At 45.8% G+C, this 15,322-nt stretch overlaps 2 protein-coding genes across 9 annotated transcripts in view; one reads left to right on the forward strand and one right to left on the reverse strand.

Annotated features, from left to right (window-relative positions):
• SLC31A2 (solute carrier family 31 member 2) overlaps positions 1-15,322 on the forward strand; it is a 989,995-nt gene that overhangs the window by 430,965 nt on the left and 543,708 nt on the right. The gene's annotated exons all lie outside the window — the stretch shown is intronic.
• Positions 1-15,322, reverse strand: part of CACNA1B (calcium voltage-gated channel subunit alpha1 B) — a 327,353-nt gene that overhangs the window by 152,485 nt on the left and 159,546 nt on the right. For 5 of the 8 annotated variants that reach the window (XM_077922130.1, XM_077922128.1, XM_077922129.1 and 2 more), the window contains exons 8-10: positions 12,809-12,924; positions 2,448-2,504; positions 1,084-1,158 (exon numbers count right to left, since the gene is read on the reverse strand). In XM_077922130.1, the coding sequence (XP_077778256.1) occupies positions 1,084-1,158; positions 2,448-2,504; positions 12,809-12,924 (248 nt within the window). The remainder of the gene's footprint in view (positions 1-1,083; positions 1,159-2,447; positions 2,505-12,808; positions 12,925-15,322) is intronic. The other 3 variants (XM_077922132.1, XM_077922131.1, XM_077922135.1) reach the window with 1 other exon arrangement.

Below are 15,322 nucleotides of genomic sequence, written 5' to 3' on the forward strand. Positions count from 1 at the left end.
GTATGGCACCACAAGGACTCCGAGATAATACCTTGTTTCGCCCAACTGTGCTTCGACAGCCGTGCAAACTCATATTCTTGTATGACAGAAACATGGAACAAAACAAATTCAACTGATAGAACAAAATTTCCAATATCTACATACAAGGAACATTAGAATCTTCAAAGCAGTGATACGTGGAACATCATAAGATAAGCATACCATATTGTGGTTATTGCCAATATGCCAATTTAGGAACTGAATGGACTTTATCTCCTGACCATCCATTGGGCTTTAATTTCTCTTGATATGTTCTGTTTGCATCATGTGTTGGTCTATGGAATTACACTTTGTGAGTTATTACATGTTGAATTGTGTTTGAAATAGAAGTTGCGTAGTCAAAAACATCCTGTTACGTTGTGTGTGTGGTTACCAGGATTGTATTTACATAACCTAAGGTTTAGTACTGTTTTGCATCAACTTTAATGTGCCCAATGAAAATGTTTTTATTCTGTCAGAGGCTGACATAGGCGATTAAGAATACATCTTCCCATTGTATTTAGCTGATTTCTGATTTTAACAATTTTATATGATTTTTCTTTATGATTTTTCACTCTGTTTCCCCCCTCTATTAATCGTAGTATATAAATATTTTTATGAATGAATGAATAAATAAATAAATATCTGGAGGGCCACAGGTCCCCCATTCTTGCCTTACACTGAAGTACTAATCTTGATCGGTCCCACTCATTAGTTTCAATGGGAGTTTGGGGGGCAATGTAATTGCAGGTGAACCCAATCTAGATCAGGACCACAGTGGGGGAAATGGAACATTAAAGGACTATTACCCATCCCAGGACCCTGATCACTCCACACTGGAAATTTGTGAACCATAACCCTGCATTGAAGGACAAAACTGCGCTATCCAAGTCTCATGTAATCTGGCCCACAGTCATCCTCATTCAAGATGAACTCTTTGCTGATTCATCACTGATCAGCCAGACCAATGATGTTACTAGCTAGGTGTGAATGACCTATAGTGCTCAGGAGCTTAAAGCCACAACTGATGCCCTCTAGAACCCTGACAAGTTGCCGTCCACTCACTGTTATAGGTGCCTCCGCCGCTAATCTCCACCACTGCCATGCCTCGCAGGATTGGGCCTTCAGAAGTGGCCCTCCCTGACAGTGAACAGGAGGAGAAAAGGGGAGAAGGGAACAGCAACAGAGGAAAGGGAGACAGCAGGCAGGGGGAAGAGGAGACACGAGAGGAGGAAAGACAGTCAGAAAAGGAAGAGGGAAAAGTCTTTTAATGGAACTTTAGTGAATTCTAACATCTTATGAGCCAGATGCCAAGAGCAGCAAGGAGACAGAAGTTCCCAGTTATCTTGGAGGGGCTTCAGAAGCAACAGAAGCACACAGATGTTGCTGGACTACATCCACAGCACTAAAGCTTTGAGATTCTCTATCTTGCAGAAATGGTAAAAGTAAATATGGCTGCCTGGGACTGTACAGGGATGGGATAACTCTAAATGTATAGTGAGTGCTCTAAATGTCTTGCAGGGAGTTGGACTAGATGACCCTTGGGGTTCCTTCTAACTCTATAATTCTATGCTTCTATGCTGTGGGTGCGACCTATGCCTCTCCTACAGCTAGACCGGAATTCCCCACAGCAAATGCACAATGCACAGGTGTCTGCTTCTCAGTGCCTGAAGACATATGTCAAGGAATCGTGAGATGGACTACAGATTCTGTGTCACTGACAGGTCCACGTTATATTCAAATATTGTTATCCATCCTTCAAGTTTTCGGGGTTGGCAGCTGGGAACACCAGCATAGCAAGCCTGACTGCTGCTGCATCAAACGCCTCTTGGGACATACAGCTTGGGATGCGAGGAGAAATCTGAGTTTGTTTTCATTTTAATGAGAAAGTGCCTAATTTGCACTTCACCAACCATTAAGTGAACTGAAACGCAGCTGTCCTTCAAAATCTGCCCTTTCTCTAAATTTTGCAATGCAGTTCTCTTACCAAGCAAAGTGAGCACAAATGCATTATCTTAGGGTAAAGTGTGCCTAAGGGTGTATGTTTTCTTGAAAGTAACATACACTAAATGCATAGTGTGCGTAAGAATGCACACATTTCTGAAAACAGCCTAGAAAAAGCGCGTTATATCTGGGGAAATGGCTTGTGAAAATTTGTTCGTTTTGAGAAACTCACACTAAAATGCTGGGGGTATTATAAGTCTTTTTTTTAAAAGCACAAAAATTGCTGTGAAAATGTGATGAATTGAATCTGTGATGGGGGGTTGCTGAATGAGAAACAGAGAGAAGCTGAAATGGACTATTTTATTGCACTTCCAGGCAACAAACACAGAATCCACCCTTTTTTGTTTCATGAAAAGCCACTGAGACACACACAGAGCATACAAACCTTATGCAAAAGAAGCCGAATGTACCACAAAGCAACCTACCATCAAGGGGTGACTTCTCTTCGGCGTTCTTGTCTTCTTCTGCTAACATCACCTCCTCTGGAAACAGAGAAAGAGCAGTAAAAAAAAAAGTGCACACACTGTAAAAAAATATATACCCTGCTTAGTTGGGAATATCAAAGTCAGTTCAGCAACTATCACTCTTCCCCAATGGCAGGGATGTGGAAGCTGTGGTCCTCCAGATGTTGTTGGACTCCAACTCCCATCAGCCCCAGTCAGCATGGCCAATGGCCAGGGATAGGGGAGGAGGGGGATATTTGATTCCCAACTCATTTAACGCTGAATCAAATCAAAGTTAATGGACTACTCAGAATTGGATAAGATGACAGGAAGGATTCGAAACCTGCAGGACCAGAGATTCACAGAAGATTGGAATAAATATGTGAACTATTTGAAGAGCAATTGTAATCAACAAATTACGCTAGTAGGACTACAAGAAGTTTTGTAAGGAGGAGTAAATGAAACATTGCAAAGAAGATAAAGAAGAGAGACATTAGTTATGATATTCAAAAGTAATAGTGAAGTAAGAAATGTAAATTAAGAGGGAAAGATTAGAAAATTTTCAGATGTGATTGATGGAAGTAAAAAAAATGTACAAGATATAAAAGTATGTTTTACAATGTTGAAAAATGATGGTGTGTGTGTGTGTGTGTGTATCTGAATCAAATTCACACTTCTGCAAATGATATGTAAACTGAAACACAGCTTTGACATTTTCATTGAATCATAGAATTGTAGAGTTGGAAGAGACCCCGAGGGTCATTTAGACCAACCCACTGCAATGCAAAAATCTTAACTAAACCATCCATTTTACTATGCAGTTCACCAACCAAAGTTTTATGGAAATCCATATATTGGGGAAAAGTTTCCATAAGAACAAACATATTGGTGAAAATAGCACATAAAGATGCTATGCATTGTGGGGAATGACTTGCTAAAATTTGCATAGTAGTCAAAACAGCATATAAAAATGTGCATATCTGGAGATATTTGCACTAAAACACTGGCGAATTTTTATGACACGAGGATTTTTTGATTTTTTTAAAAAATGCCAAAAAATGTGGACAACCAAATTTAAGATAGGAAAAATGAGAAAATGTGAAAGACAAAATTGATAGATCTTTCCATCCGTAGTCAGGGATTATAGGAGCTACAGTCCAGTAACATGTGGTGTTTCTTAGATTCCCCATGCCTGTCGAATGAGTGACATCATTTCTGTTTTCAGTGTGCCCAACAAGATCCATATGAGATACTCACAACCAAACTCTGGTGGCAACAGCCCTCTCCCCAGTGGCGCAGCGTGGGAGGCAGACAGGTGGTTGCCCCAGATGCAAAATTACTAGAGGCGTAAAATTTCAACACCTGGTGCTGCCTCATTACAGCTGCGCACTTTTGTTACTGGGCTCCATTGAAAACGGCATCTCCATGAGAACCAGAAAGTGACCTCTCCAAACAATGGAACAACTCTTTTTTGACTATTTCTGTGGCTGTGATCTCATGGGTGACGCAGATGCTGTTAGGCAGTTGAATGCATGTGCGTACTGTGTTCATTTCCTTCTCTCCCACCTAGCCCCTCCATGTGGCCCCAGGTGCTGGCAACCCAGACTACACCACTGCCTCTCCCCACCTGTGTTTCCTAGAACCTGGTCAACAGATGCATAGTGCCGCCGACTGTGAATAGCCATCATGCCTACTAGCTATTGATAGTCTAACCCTCTATCAATTTGTTCAATCCTGTTTTAAAGCCACCCAGTTGGTGTTGCCTTCCCACATCATCAAGTGCTACTGCTAGAGGTACACAATGACTTCTGAACATCACCCCCTCTTGCCCTGAGCTCCGATTAATGCAAGATTGTGGGTTTCTCTCAGGTCATAACTATGCTTAGTCTGTACTTCTAAGGCTTGTGTCCTTTTTCTAGGAAGGAAGGATGTCGAGATTTCATCTCATTTGTTTGCATCTTTAAATTCTTAGAGATTGACTCAGCAGCAACATTTTAGATTAAATGTTGGGAACAAAGGACACTGAATGCCTGGGGAAAGATTGGACTAGTGGATTTCTCTCCAGACAAAACAACAGCAGTGTCATTAAAAAAGCGGGGGGCATATGTGTCAAACGAAAAAGCTAAAATATAGCCAATTATTATTATTTTCTAAATCCATAGTAAATCTGGCGGTGGGGGGTGTAACAGAGGACAGACTGTCCTGCCTTACAGAGCAGAAGCCTCTCTTTGAAGAGAAGGGTTGATACAGGCCAGTCTTCTGTTTGAAAGAGTCCTCTGTTTGAATGTCCAAGTGCAGTTTAAAGATAAAGAACCCTAAGACTGAAGACCAGGGCTGCATTCACACAGAAGCTTATTCCATTTCCCCGACATTTCCCTAGCTGTTAATATCCACATTATATTTGAGCTCTCAGATGACATAAAAGCCACTTCTGGAAAATTAATGCAATATAGTGTCTGTTGAGCACTCATTACTGTGTCATCCGATTCCAGAATAAAAATCCATTTAGAGCCTCCTTAATCTGGAAAATCACGTCAAGTGATGAAATTTGGGGTGGTATACTGGCATACGGAACTTTCCTGCTGTTTTCATGGGGAAATCATGGGGCAACAGAAGCATGCATGTGCAGAAAGAGGTGGAGTAGTGCCTCTGTCTGATTATGTTCGTTGCTGTGTCACACCACGTCCCCCTGCCAGAGAAAACAAGTTGGGAAAACCAGTTGCTTGGAGTCGCAGGTGGGCAGAGTTCCATTGTGCTCAGGTTTTGCTTGATGGGCTTCCCATCAGGGCACCTAGGTAGTCACTTTGAGAAGAGAATGCTATACGGGCCTTTGGCCTGGTGCAGCTGGGCTCTTCTGATGTTTTTCTGTTCATGGGCTTGGAAGTTGCCCATCGGCTCTGAGCACCTGCATAGTAGCCGGAGCAGGCACCCAGGTCACACAGTCACGTAGATCAGCATTATGGTGATTTATGTTGTATTCTGATATTTATATTAATGAGCACTCACACTTTACATTGTGGGTGCCCTTTGTGGGTTCGCGCGCAGTGCTACAGTTCCCAGGGAGCTTACTGGAAAACAGCGGCTGGCTTGCCTCTCCGTGTTAATTTTTGGAGGTTCACGCCCAGCCTCAGTAATCAAGTTTCTTGCTGGGAGGTGGGGCCAGCCCCATTTATAAATAGGGGGTGGAGGCGACAATAGCCAGGCAGTCAGGTCTGGAGATTCACCCTCCCTACCCTCCCTCTGTTTAATGTTTCTTGTTTGCAGGTTAACCTTTTCTTCCTGTTTAGCAGGCACTGCTACGATCTTTGACTGGTTGCTGTTGAAGGACCGGGAGGAAATTTTCCTGCATTGGCAGGTTTTGTCTTCCTCGTAGCAATTCGTCACAACTTTGGGGGTTATGGCCTCGGGTGGAATCCTTTAGTCTTTTCTTCCGTATATGGGAGGGGGGGCGTGAAGTGGTGATTCACCCCCCTGCAGCAGCGATTCCAGGGTCCCCCTCTTAAAGGGGTCATATATATGGGTGTCACTGTCCATACACTGAAAAGTCGTCAGTGAACTACCCTGCGTGCACAGAGCACTTATGTCGCACAGAGCACCCCCATATCCCATTTACCCTGATGAGCCCCAGTTCCCCCTGGCTGGGAGGCTGGGAGGGATACAAGCCAAGGTCTTCCTACATTTGGAAGTTTAATAAAGTTGAGGCCTAATTTTAATTCCATATAACGTTGTCAGAGTCTTTATTCCTTCCTTATGATCCGTGGGGGCTGGGGCTGTTGCCACCTAGTCACGCAACAGTAATTATTTATAATATTGTACATTGATGTAAATCCGAGGCTTTTCTTTGATGCGTTTTCTCTTTTCCCCCGATGTGGCCTAAACAATTACTCTAGCTAATTAAGTATTCCGTATGCCTATCCTGTTATCTCTGGCTTGTTTTGGCCAAGTACTCCACATGAAGCATAGCCACTGCTCCACACAGCCTTGAATTCAGTAGCTGTTCAAACCCGACAAGAAAAGTTAAGTGAGACGTGTCATAGGTCACCAATTCTGGGAGAAAGGGAATTGCCTTAATTATTGTTGTTATTGTTCTTACCACCATCAATGCACCCTCAGTACTGAAAGCATGTGCCAAAGGAAGAGACTCGGTAAGGAATTAGAACACAAGCAATTCAACTCAGTTTGAACTATAAACCTTTTAGGTCTCCTGCGAATAATCCCCCCTTCAGCTAAATGTCATATGCCCTTGTCTTCAAAACATCATTGGAACAGGTGGTGGTGGTGGTGAGAAATTTCTAGACAAGAGGGATGCTCTGAAATTCATCACAACAGTTTGGGGTTTAGTAAAGGCAGGTTGTAGGGGAAGTAAGTTTGTTTTCTATAGATTAAGACAACGTGCCCTGGAGATTCTTTGTAATTCTTATGATAGCACGGTTATAATCCTGTTCTTTCATCTTCCACCACCTGCCACCCTACTGAAGATGGGAAGAGGCAGCTGACACTTCTTCCCAGAATGTTACTGATTTGCTTCATTTCTATCTCTCTTCCATTGTAGAACCTAAGATGACATCTCATTGATGGGACTCTGTGCCATTTGGCTCAATATTCTGCCTTACCATGAACTGCCTGGTGAGACAAAAATCAGGTGATTCAGTTAACCTGATCCTGGTTGGTTTAGGACTTTATACACTAAGAGTAAGGGATGCGGGTGGTGCTGCGGGTTAAACCACAGAGCCTAGGGCATGCCAATCAGGTGGTTGACGGTTTGAATCCCCGCGATAGGGTGAGCTCCCGTTGCTTGGTCCCTGCTCCTGCCAACCTAGCAGTTCAAAAGCACGAAGTACAAGTAGATAAATAGGTACCACTCCGACGGGAAGGTAAACAGCATTTCTGTGTGCTTCTCTGGTTCGCCAGAAGTGGCTTAGTCATGCCGGCTCCCTCGGCCAGTAAAGCAAGATGAGTGCCGCATCCCCAGAATCAATCGCAACTGGACCTAATGGTCAGGGGTCCCTTTACCTTTACACTAAGAGTAATAAACTGGCAGGGCGCCATAAGCTGTTGCGTCCTTTTCACACTGCCCCCTAGCTGGCATGTGCCCTGCCAGCCCTGCACCACTTTTGTGAGTGTTGGGCTCGCAGGGCATTGTGAGTTATTGCATCCTTCTCACAGTGTCCTCCAGCTGGAAGACAGGTGAGGAGGACCAAACAGGGCAGGGTGCCCATGCCCTGTTGCATGGCCGCCCTCTAGTTGGGTGATGGCTTGAGAAGAACGTAAGAGGCATGCTCATTGCCAACTCCACACCGCTTTTGCAAGACTCGCAAAGCAGTGCTGGGTGTACAGGATGCCATGGATGTGCCCCTCAAAACAGCATGACATTGGCCACCTTGGCCAGCTGGGCTTCCCACTGAGGAGGCAGTGCATCAAGACCCCACTTAACTCCAGTGAGTGTGGGGGGGTGTACTCCAGTGTCATGCCTTGCCCCCACGGCACCCTGCACACACTCTGGCACAAGTGCACCTGCCCTGGGTGCCAGCAAGGAACGCTCTGACACTAGATGCCATTGCCTGCTTGCTCATTGTCTCTTTCCCTGGCAAGCAAGGGGCAGCGATGATTAGGAAGAAAAAAAGCAGCAGCTGGTGATAATGCCTGTGTCAAATCAATGGTTGGGGAGTTCCAAAGTGTAGGACCCAAAGGACTGACCCAGTACAGGTGCAGAATGAACATTAGGCAGTACTTGTCAGAGTGCCAGTACCGCAACAAACTCCCAAACCCAAAGGCCCTTATATATTTTTTTCATTTGTCCTTTTCCATCAAATATAAAAAGGAAAGCCATTATCAGGATCAGGGGAAGTGTTTGGCCCACTCTAAGTCCAATTTAATGGAAGCCACACTTCAAAAACTATTGGGTCTGTGTGGAGGACAGCAAGGAACCGTCCCATGGCTCCCTGGACTGCCCTTGTATGGATGCAGGACCAGAGACTCATTCAGCAGGGCTTGTTGGTGGAGAGTATCTGGGAAGATGAGCCAGATGTGAAACAGCTGAGAAGAAGATACAGATATTGACAATGAGGAATCAGAGTTCCATAAGTGCAACAGAACATTTCCTCTCCCCGTCCTCTTGTGCACTCCTCCCAAATTTAGTCAGGGTTCCACACACACACACACACACACACACACACACACACACACACCAACCCTCCAGAGCAGATTTGGGATGGGGGGAGGGAAGGGGAGAAGGAGGTTCTGTTGTGCTCATGGAACTGTCAGCTGCATAGTCATTTACTTCTATTATCATTATTGTTATTTATATAATAATAATAATAATAGTTCTGTTGCTGCTGTTGTATTTATATCCCACCTTTCCTTTAAGGCGCTCAAGGTGGAACATGTGGTTCTCCTCCCTCTCCATCTTATCCTCACAACCCTAACCCTAACCCTAACAATCCTGAGAGGTAGGTTAGGCTGAGAGGTAGTGACTGGCCCAAGGTCACCCACTGAGCTTCATGACCAAGTGGGGATTTGGACCCTGGTGTCCCGGGTACCTAGTCTAGCACTTGAATCACTACACCATACTAACTGGAGTCAACTATTTAACTTAGGATACAAGACTCCAGGACTGGAGTCATCAACTCTTTGGGGCCTGTGAACATTTTTGCAAACCATGAGCACCATACAATGACCTCAAGCAGTTTCGCTGGCTACAAAGGAATGTTTCTTTTTAAGTCTAATTTCAAGCAGGGAGGTGGCACGTTTGCAGCAGGGAAGGCCCCAGTGGATGCATGTGTGGGTAAAATGGTGATGATGCCATAGGGAGCTGACCCCATTTTCTTTTTCACTGTGCACAGTGTCAGTGTCAGTATTAGCAGTTCCCCTCACTGTTAACACTGATGTGGCTCCCTCTTTAGATGGGCTTCAGGGCAATCCTCCCCCACCCAGTAAAATACAATAAAATTTCCTGACTGACCTAGCGAGGCAAGCTGTAATAATAAATAATAAATAAATTTTTATTTATACCCCACCCTCCCCGGGCAGAGCTGGGCTCAGGGCTGCTAACACCAGTAAAATTACAATAAAAACATAATGGGGGGGGGCCAATTTAAAATACAGGTTAAAATACAATTTAAAATGCAGTCTCATTTTAATAGTAGCCCATAGATCAACACCATAAGGGGAGGGAAACATAAGGGTCAGACTGAGTCCAAACCAAAGCCAGGCGGACCAGCTCTGTCTTGCAGGCCCTGCGGAAAGATGTCAAGTCCCGCAGGGCCCTAGTCTCTTGTGACAGAGCATTCCACCAAGTCGGGGCCAGTACTGAAAAGGCCTTGCCCCTAGTTGAGACTAGTGTGTGCATCTTAGCGACAATGTCTATGTTCTGCTTTCACTGTCAGAGGCAGTATGCCTGTAACTGCCAGTAACCCACCTTGCAGCCTGGCTGATCTAAGGACAAACCCAACCCAACCAAGACTAAAAATTACATTGCAATAAAAAACACATCAAAAAACCCCATCCCAAACAGAAACCCCTCAAACACTGCCATATAAATTATAAAGCACTTGCGGTAGTGGCTATTACTCTGAGCTGGAAACAGAGCCAGAGCTGTCAACAAACCAAAGGTACATTTTATGAATGGTGAATATAAAATGAATGGCTCTTTTTCCTGAATGCCGGGAAACTGTAGAGTTGTCATGCAGAGATAAACTTAGGTTTGCTAATTATAAGCAGTTCTCATTGAGCAACAGCAATCAGGAAGGCTGTCCTAAGCTGCCCATTTCCAAGGACCACTTAAGATATAAACTGACATTTGCTCCAATAGCCCAACCATTCCATATGCACCCCTCCACCTGCTTTTGATCTGAATGGAGCCAGACAGTCCCTTATATACAAATATACAGACACAACAATGGAAAGAAAGGGCAGAACTAATTGGGCTGTACAGCAGGGTTGGGTGATCTTATTCAGCCTGTGGGCCTTATACTATTATGGGAAGCCTACTGGGAGCCACGTAGTAGTATTGGGTGGAGTTAGAAGCAAAACAGGGGGGGGGGTGGAGTGACAAATGTTAATTTACCTCTTTCTCTCCTCCATCCAGACAGGCAAGAAGCATTATCAGTATCCAAGGCCTCATTCTAGCTAAACAGAAACACTCAAGTAGGGGTGGTGAGGGGCATGTCCTGGGAAGAAGAAGTGTGGATGTCATGGACTGGTTGGAAACAGGGGGATGGTGGGAGGAACCAGCTGAAGAAAACCCAAGGGAAGAAGGCTCAGAGCTCAGGGAGTGGTAGTGGGGAAAGATGAGTGGTCAGAGGGAGAAGAAGGAGAAGACTAGGAGGAGGAGGTATCAGAAGTTGAAGAGGTAACAGGGCTTAGTGAGCTGGGAGAGTCAGTGGCAGAGTGTCCAGAATCAGAAGGAGGAGGATGGGATGAGGGGGACCAAGAGGCAGAGATGAATCAGACTGGTGGAGAGTCACAGGTGTCTTCCCCCTCCTGTGGTGACGAGCCATCCAGAACCTTTGTCACCCAGAACCAGAAGAGACATGGAAAGGGTGGAGGAGATGTTGGCTTCACGCAAGTGTGGTGTCATGGATGGGCTGGATGCAGGGGAGTGGAAGAAGGCAGCAGCTGGGGAATCCCCAAGGGAACCCAGGGGATTGGTGGTGGGATGGCAATGTGTGGTCAGAGGGAGAAAAGGAGCAGACTGGGAGGAGATGTCAGAAGCTGAAGAAGCAACAAGGTTTAGTGAGCAGAAAGAGGATGAGGCAGAGAATGGTCCAGACTCAGAGGCAGGGAGGAGAGGGACCAGGAAACAGAGATGAGGCAGGCTGCTGAAGAATCCAGGGAGTCTCCTCCTCCTGCTGTGACCAGCTCACCTCCCCCCTGGTCTCCCAGAACATGCAGAGAAATGAAGAGGGCGGAAGAACAAGAGACAACATGACAGAGTCTTAGGCTGCTGGGGAAGGAGAGAGTGGGAGGTGTGGACCTTCAGTTCTCACAACTGCCTCATTGGGGCAAGATCAACTGGGAAGAGTTGCTGTGAGTTGTGTGGAGCAAATAAAAGGCTGACTGCTCTCAACAAGGCCAGCCCACTTCCCAGAAACCTCTGCTCCTGCCTCATCATGTGACAAGAGATATTATCCAACCCAGTGGCTGCATGACACCAGAAATAAATTGAGATTTCCATGATAGTCATGAGGCAGCTGGAAAACCAGCAATACCAACCAACCATGCCTTTTTTTGTTTGTGAGCGGGGGCGGAAAGCCCTGTCTCCCATGCAAGAAGATGAGGGTGCTGGACTCAATGGCTCCATCCAAGGACAGCCTCAGCAAGCTACCGTAGTGAGCTGTGGAACGAGGCACCCCCCCCCCCAAAAAAAAGATCCTGATTTGTGTTGCAGGAGAAAATCATCTGTTTGGAAAGAATGAAAGACACTAATTTCTGCTTTGCTTGAACGGTGAAAGACAAGGGGTAGGCAATATTTTAAGTCATGTTTTTTCCCTGGGATCTGTGTTATCTACCCTCCCATAAAGCAATGGAATGTAAAGTCTTCAGGAAGAGTGGACTTTAAAGATACATCTTTGCGATGGATTTATTTTATAACCAAGGACTTTGCCTGAAAGGTGACAGACAGTAACAACCTTGAGGGACTTTTGTGGGATTTTGACCACGCTTGGAACTTTGTATTGTGAAATAAAAATAATAAAGGGGAAAAAAGATATGTAACAACTGTGTGGACTGTCTGTCACACACTCTGAAGAGAGTAAACTGTGGAGTTGGAGGTAATGGAACTGAGCATTGGCAGGATGGACTGCAGGGAGATTTATTAGTTTAGGGGGGAGGATGGAGAGGAGATATAGATTTTGTTGAGATTACATCACCCTACCCCCCTTTGAAGCGTGAAGCTGGAAATAAGAACAGTGAAAGGGACAGGATGGACCACAGTGTGTAACATATTGATGGCTTCTGAGACTTTCAGACAGAGAAGAAGAGATATGGATTATGTTTATTTATTAATAGGGAGAAGGGATGAAAGCTGGAAAAGTTGTTTTATTGGGAGCAACAAAGGAGGGAGGAAAATAGAGGGGACATCGATGGGGGAGCTGAAGTCAACTTTTAAATTTGTATTAATTTGGGCTCGCTGGGTCAGATCGAGTTCTGAATTAGTGCACATCATCTAATTCACTGATAAATGTGACTTTGTTCATTTTATGATGTGGTTTGTCAGTTTCCTTTATAAGCTGCACTTCAGGGGATTTTTAGGGGAAAGGACCCACAGCATAGATGGGGAGGGTTGCTTTTATTTATTTTCCCGCCTCCCAACACAAAACAGCTAGAGACTCTTGATTCCTTACCTGCCTTAAAGATCCACTCCAAATAGCCATTCAGTTCTCTTTCAATCTGCTGCTGTCTCCGGAGCTTCAGGAAGGCCCTCCTGTTCTCAACTCTCTCTCGTTCTTTGGCAAACTCACTGCAGGGAAGGAAATGGACAAAACAATACAACTCTTGCCCATCTTTGAGTTTCCGGGGGACTATTCCAACAGCTAGGCTCTGGATGGGGAGAGGCTATCAGCAGCACACCAGCCTAGTGCTTAAAAGCTTGCATTAGATGCCCATATATTACTGAGCAAAGTTCAAGGTTCTTGCATAAATTTATAAAGTCCACAATGGCTTGAGTCTAGGATACGTCAAGGACTGCTTGATATCCCAGCCCAAACACAGAGAATGCATGGAAAGCCTCCATCGCTACCCCCCCCCCCAGGACTCAGACACATGGCTGGCATGCACCAGCTGCCATGCACTTAGTCTCATGGGTCTAGCTCTGTGGAAATGGAGCCAGCATGGTTCTATGGTTCTTCCTCCACTCTCAAAGGCGGTATGCCTCTGATTGCCAATTGCGGGAATTGCAAGCGGGGAGAGCGCTGTTGCACTCAGGTTCTGCTTAAGAGTTTCCCAGAGCCATCTGGCTGGCCACTGCAAGAACAGGATGTTGGAGTAGATAGGCCTTTGGCCTGATTCAGCGGCCGTGGGTGGCGCTGTGGGTTAAACCACAGAGCCTAGGACTTGCCGATCAGAAGGTTGGCAGTTCGAATCCCCGCGACGGGGTGAGCTCCTGTTGCTCGGTCCCAGCTCCTGCCACCTAGCAGTTCGAAAGCACGTCAAAATGCAAGTAGATCAATAGGTACCGCTCTGGTGGGAAGGTAAACGGCATTTTCGTGCACTGCTCTGGTTCGCCAGAAGCGACTTAGTCATGCTGGCCACATGACCTGGAAGCTGTATGCCAGCTCCCTCGGCCTTTAGAGCAAGATGAGCACCACGCAACCCCAGACTCGTCCACGACTGGACCTAACAGTCAGGGGTCCTTTACCTTTACTTATATTTTTAGCTGGAGGCTACAATGCAGAAGAGGCAGAAGGATCCCTGCTCACATATTTCCCATGTTGCATCCAGTGTGGCCAGATCCTACTCACAGGGTAGTGCAATTGCTACACCACACATTCTGGAGGAAACTGCTTTCCAAATACCCACCCTAAAATCATTAGCCCCTATTTTGCAGAGGCCAGTTGACAACTACTCTCAACTGTCATTCTTGCGGCTCCTGTCCTGAGCCTATGATCCAAACACGTATACATGCATCCATTGTATGTGTGCAGGTAGGGGGGGTGTTAATCATGGTCTTCCTTGTTCCTGTCAAAACTGTCACTTCCATTTAGCCTGGAGGGTTTGCACCCAAGCAGCTCCAAAGTGTTCCAAGCGACCTCACGGCACTCTGTTAATGGCAACCAGCACTTCCTGGCCCCGTGTTTACCTATCTCCCACCTCCCCTTTCCTTTAACCCCTGGCCCTCGGCTCAGGGTACAAGGCAGCATTGCCTCTTGAGCGTTAAACACCCAACTTGGCATTCAGCAAGCATTTCTTTCTCTCATTCTCACTCTCTTAAAATGAATGCCCTCCCTTCTGGTTCAGTGCTTCAGATGGTGGCTCCATCACTCAGCTTTGATTTTCCGTTGAGAAGAGGAAAGGGATCTGACAGCTAGGAAGGAGCAAATGCCTGCATACTGAATTTGCCTGGTTAAGAGGGAGATGTCTTTCTTGTGCCAGTGACCTGCATTACCTGCTATAAATCAGGTGATGGGGACAGGACTGTGGCAGGTAGACAGGGAAAGGTCAATAGATGCATCTACACCTCTCCAATAGGAATGGATAGACCCACTAAAACCACATTATAAGTATTTATTATTACATTTCTATCCAAACTTCCCTCTAAAGAGCTCGAGGTGGTGCATGCAGCTCTACTTCCTCAACATTTTATCCTCACAACAACCTTGTGAGGTAGGTTAGGCCGAGAGTAATTGGCCCAAGGTCACCTAGTGATCTTCATACTGGGAGGAGGGGTGGATTTGAACCCAAGCCTCCCAGGTCCTAGTCCAGCATTCTAACCAGTACGCCAGATTCTTTCATTTATCACCTTTTAGGGCTTGCTGATCAAAAGGTCGGTGGTTTGAATCCCCGTGAGGGAGTGATCTCCCGTTGCTCAGTCCCTGCTCCTGCCAACCTAGCAGTGCAAGTAGATAAATAGGTACTGCTCCGGCGGGAAGGTAAACGGCGTTTCCGTGCGCTGCTCTGGTTCGCCAGAAGCAGCTTAGTCATGCTGGCCACATGACCCGGAAGCTGTACGCCGGCTCCCTCAGCCAGTAAAGCGAGATGAACGCCGCAACCCCAGAGTCGGCCACGACTGGACCTAATGCTCAGGGGTCCCTTTACAATTACCTTTTACATATATCTCAAAGCAATACACAAACTTACCATAAAAATGGCTTAAACTGGTTTTCAAAAACAGTACTGTTTTCAGAAGGGATGGGAGTAAT

This window comes from Podarcis muralis, chromosome Z (genome assembly GCF_964188315.1).
Source record: "Podarcis muralis chromosome Z, rPodMur119.hap1.1, whole genome shotgun sequence".
Classification (NCBI taxonomy): domain Eukaryota; kingdom Metazoa; phylum Chordata; class Lepidosauria; order Squamata; family Lacertidae; genus Podarcis; species Podarcis muralis.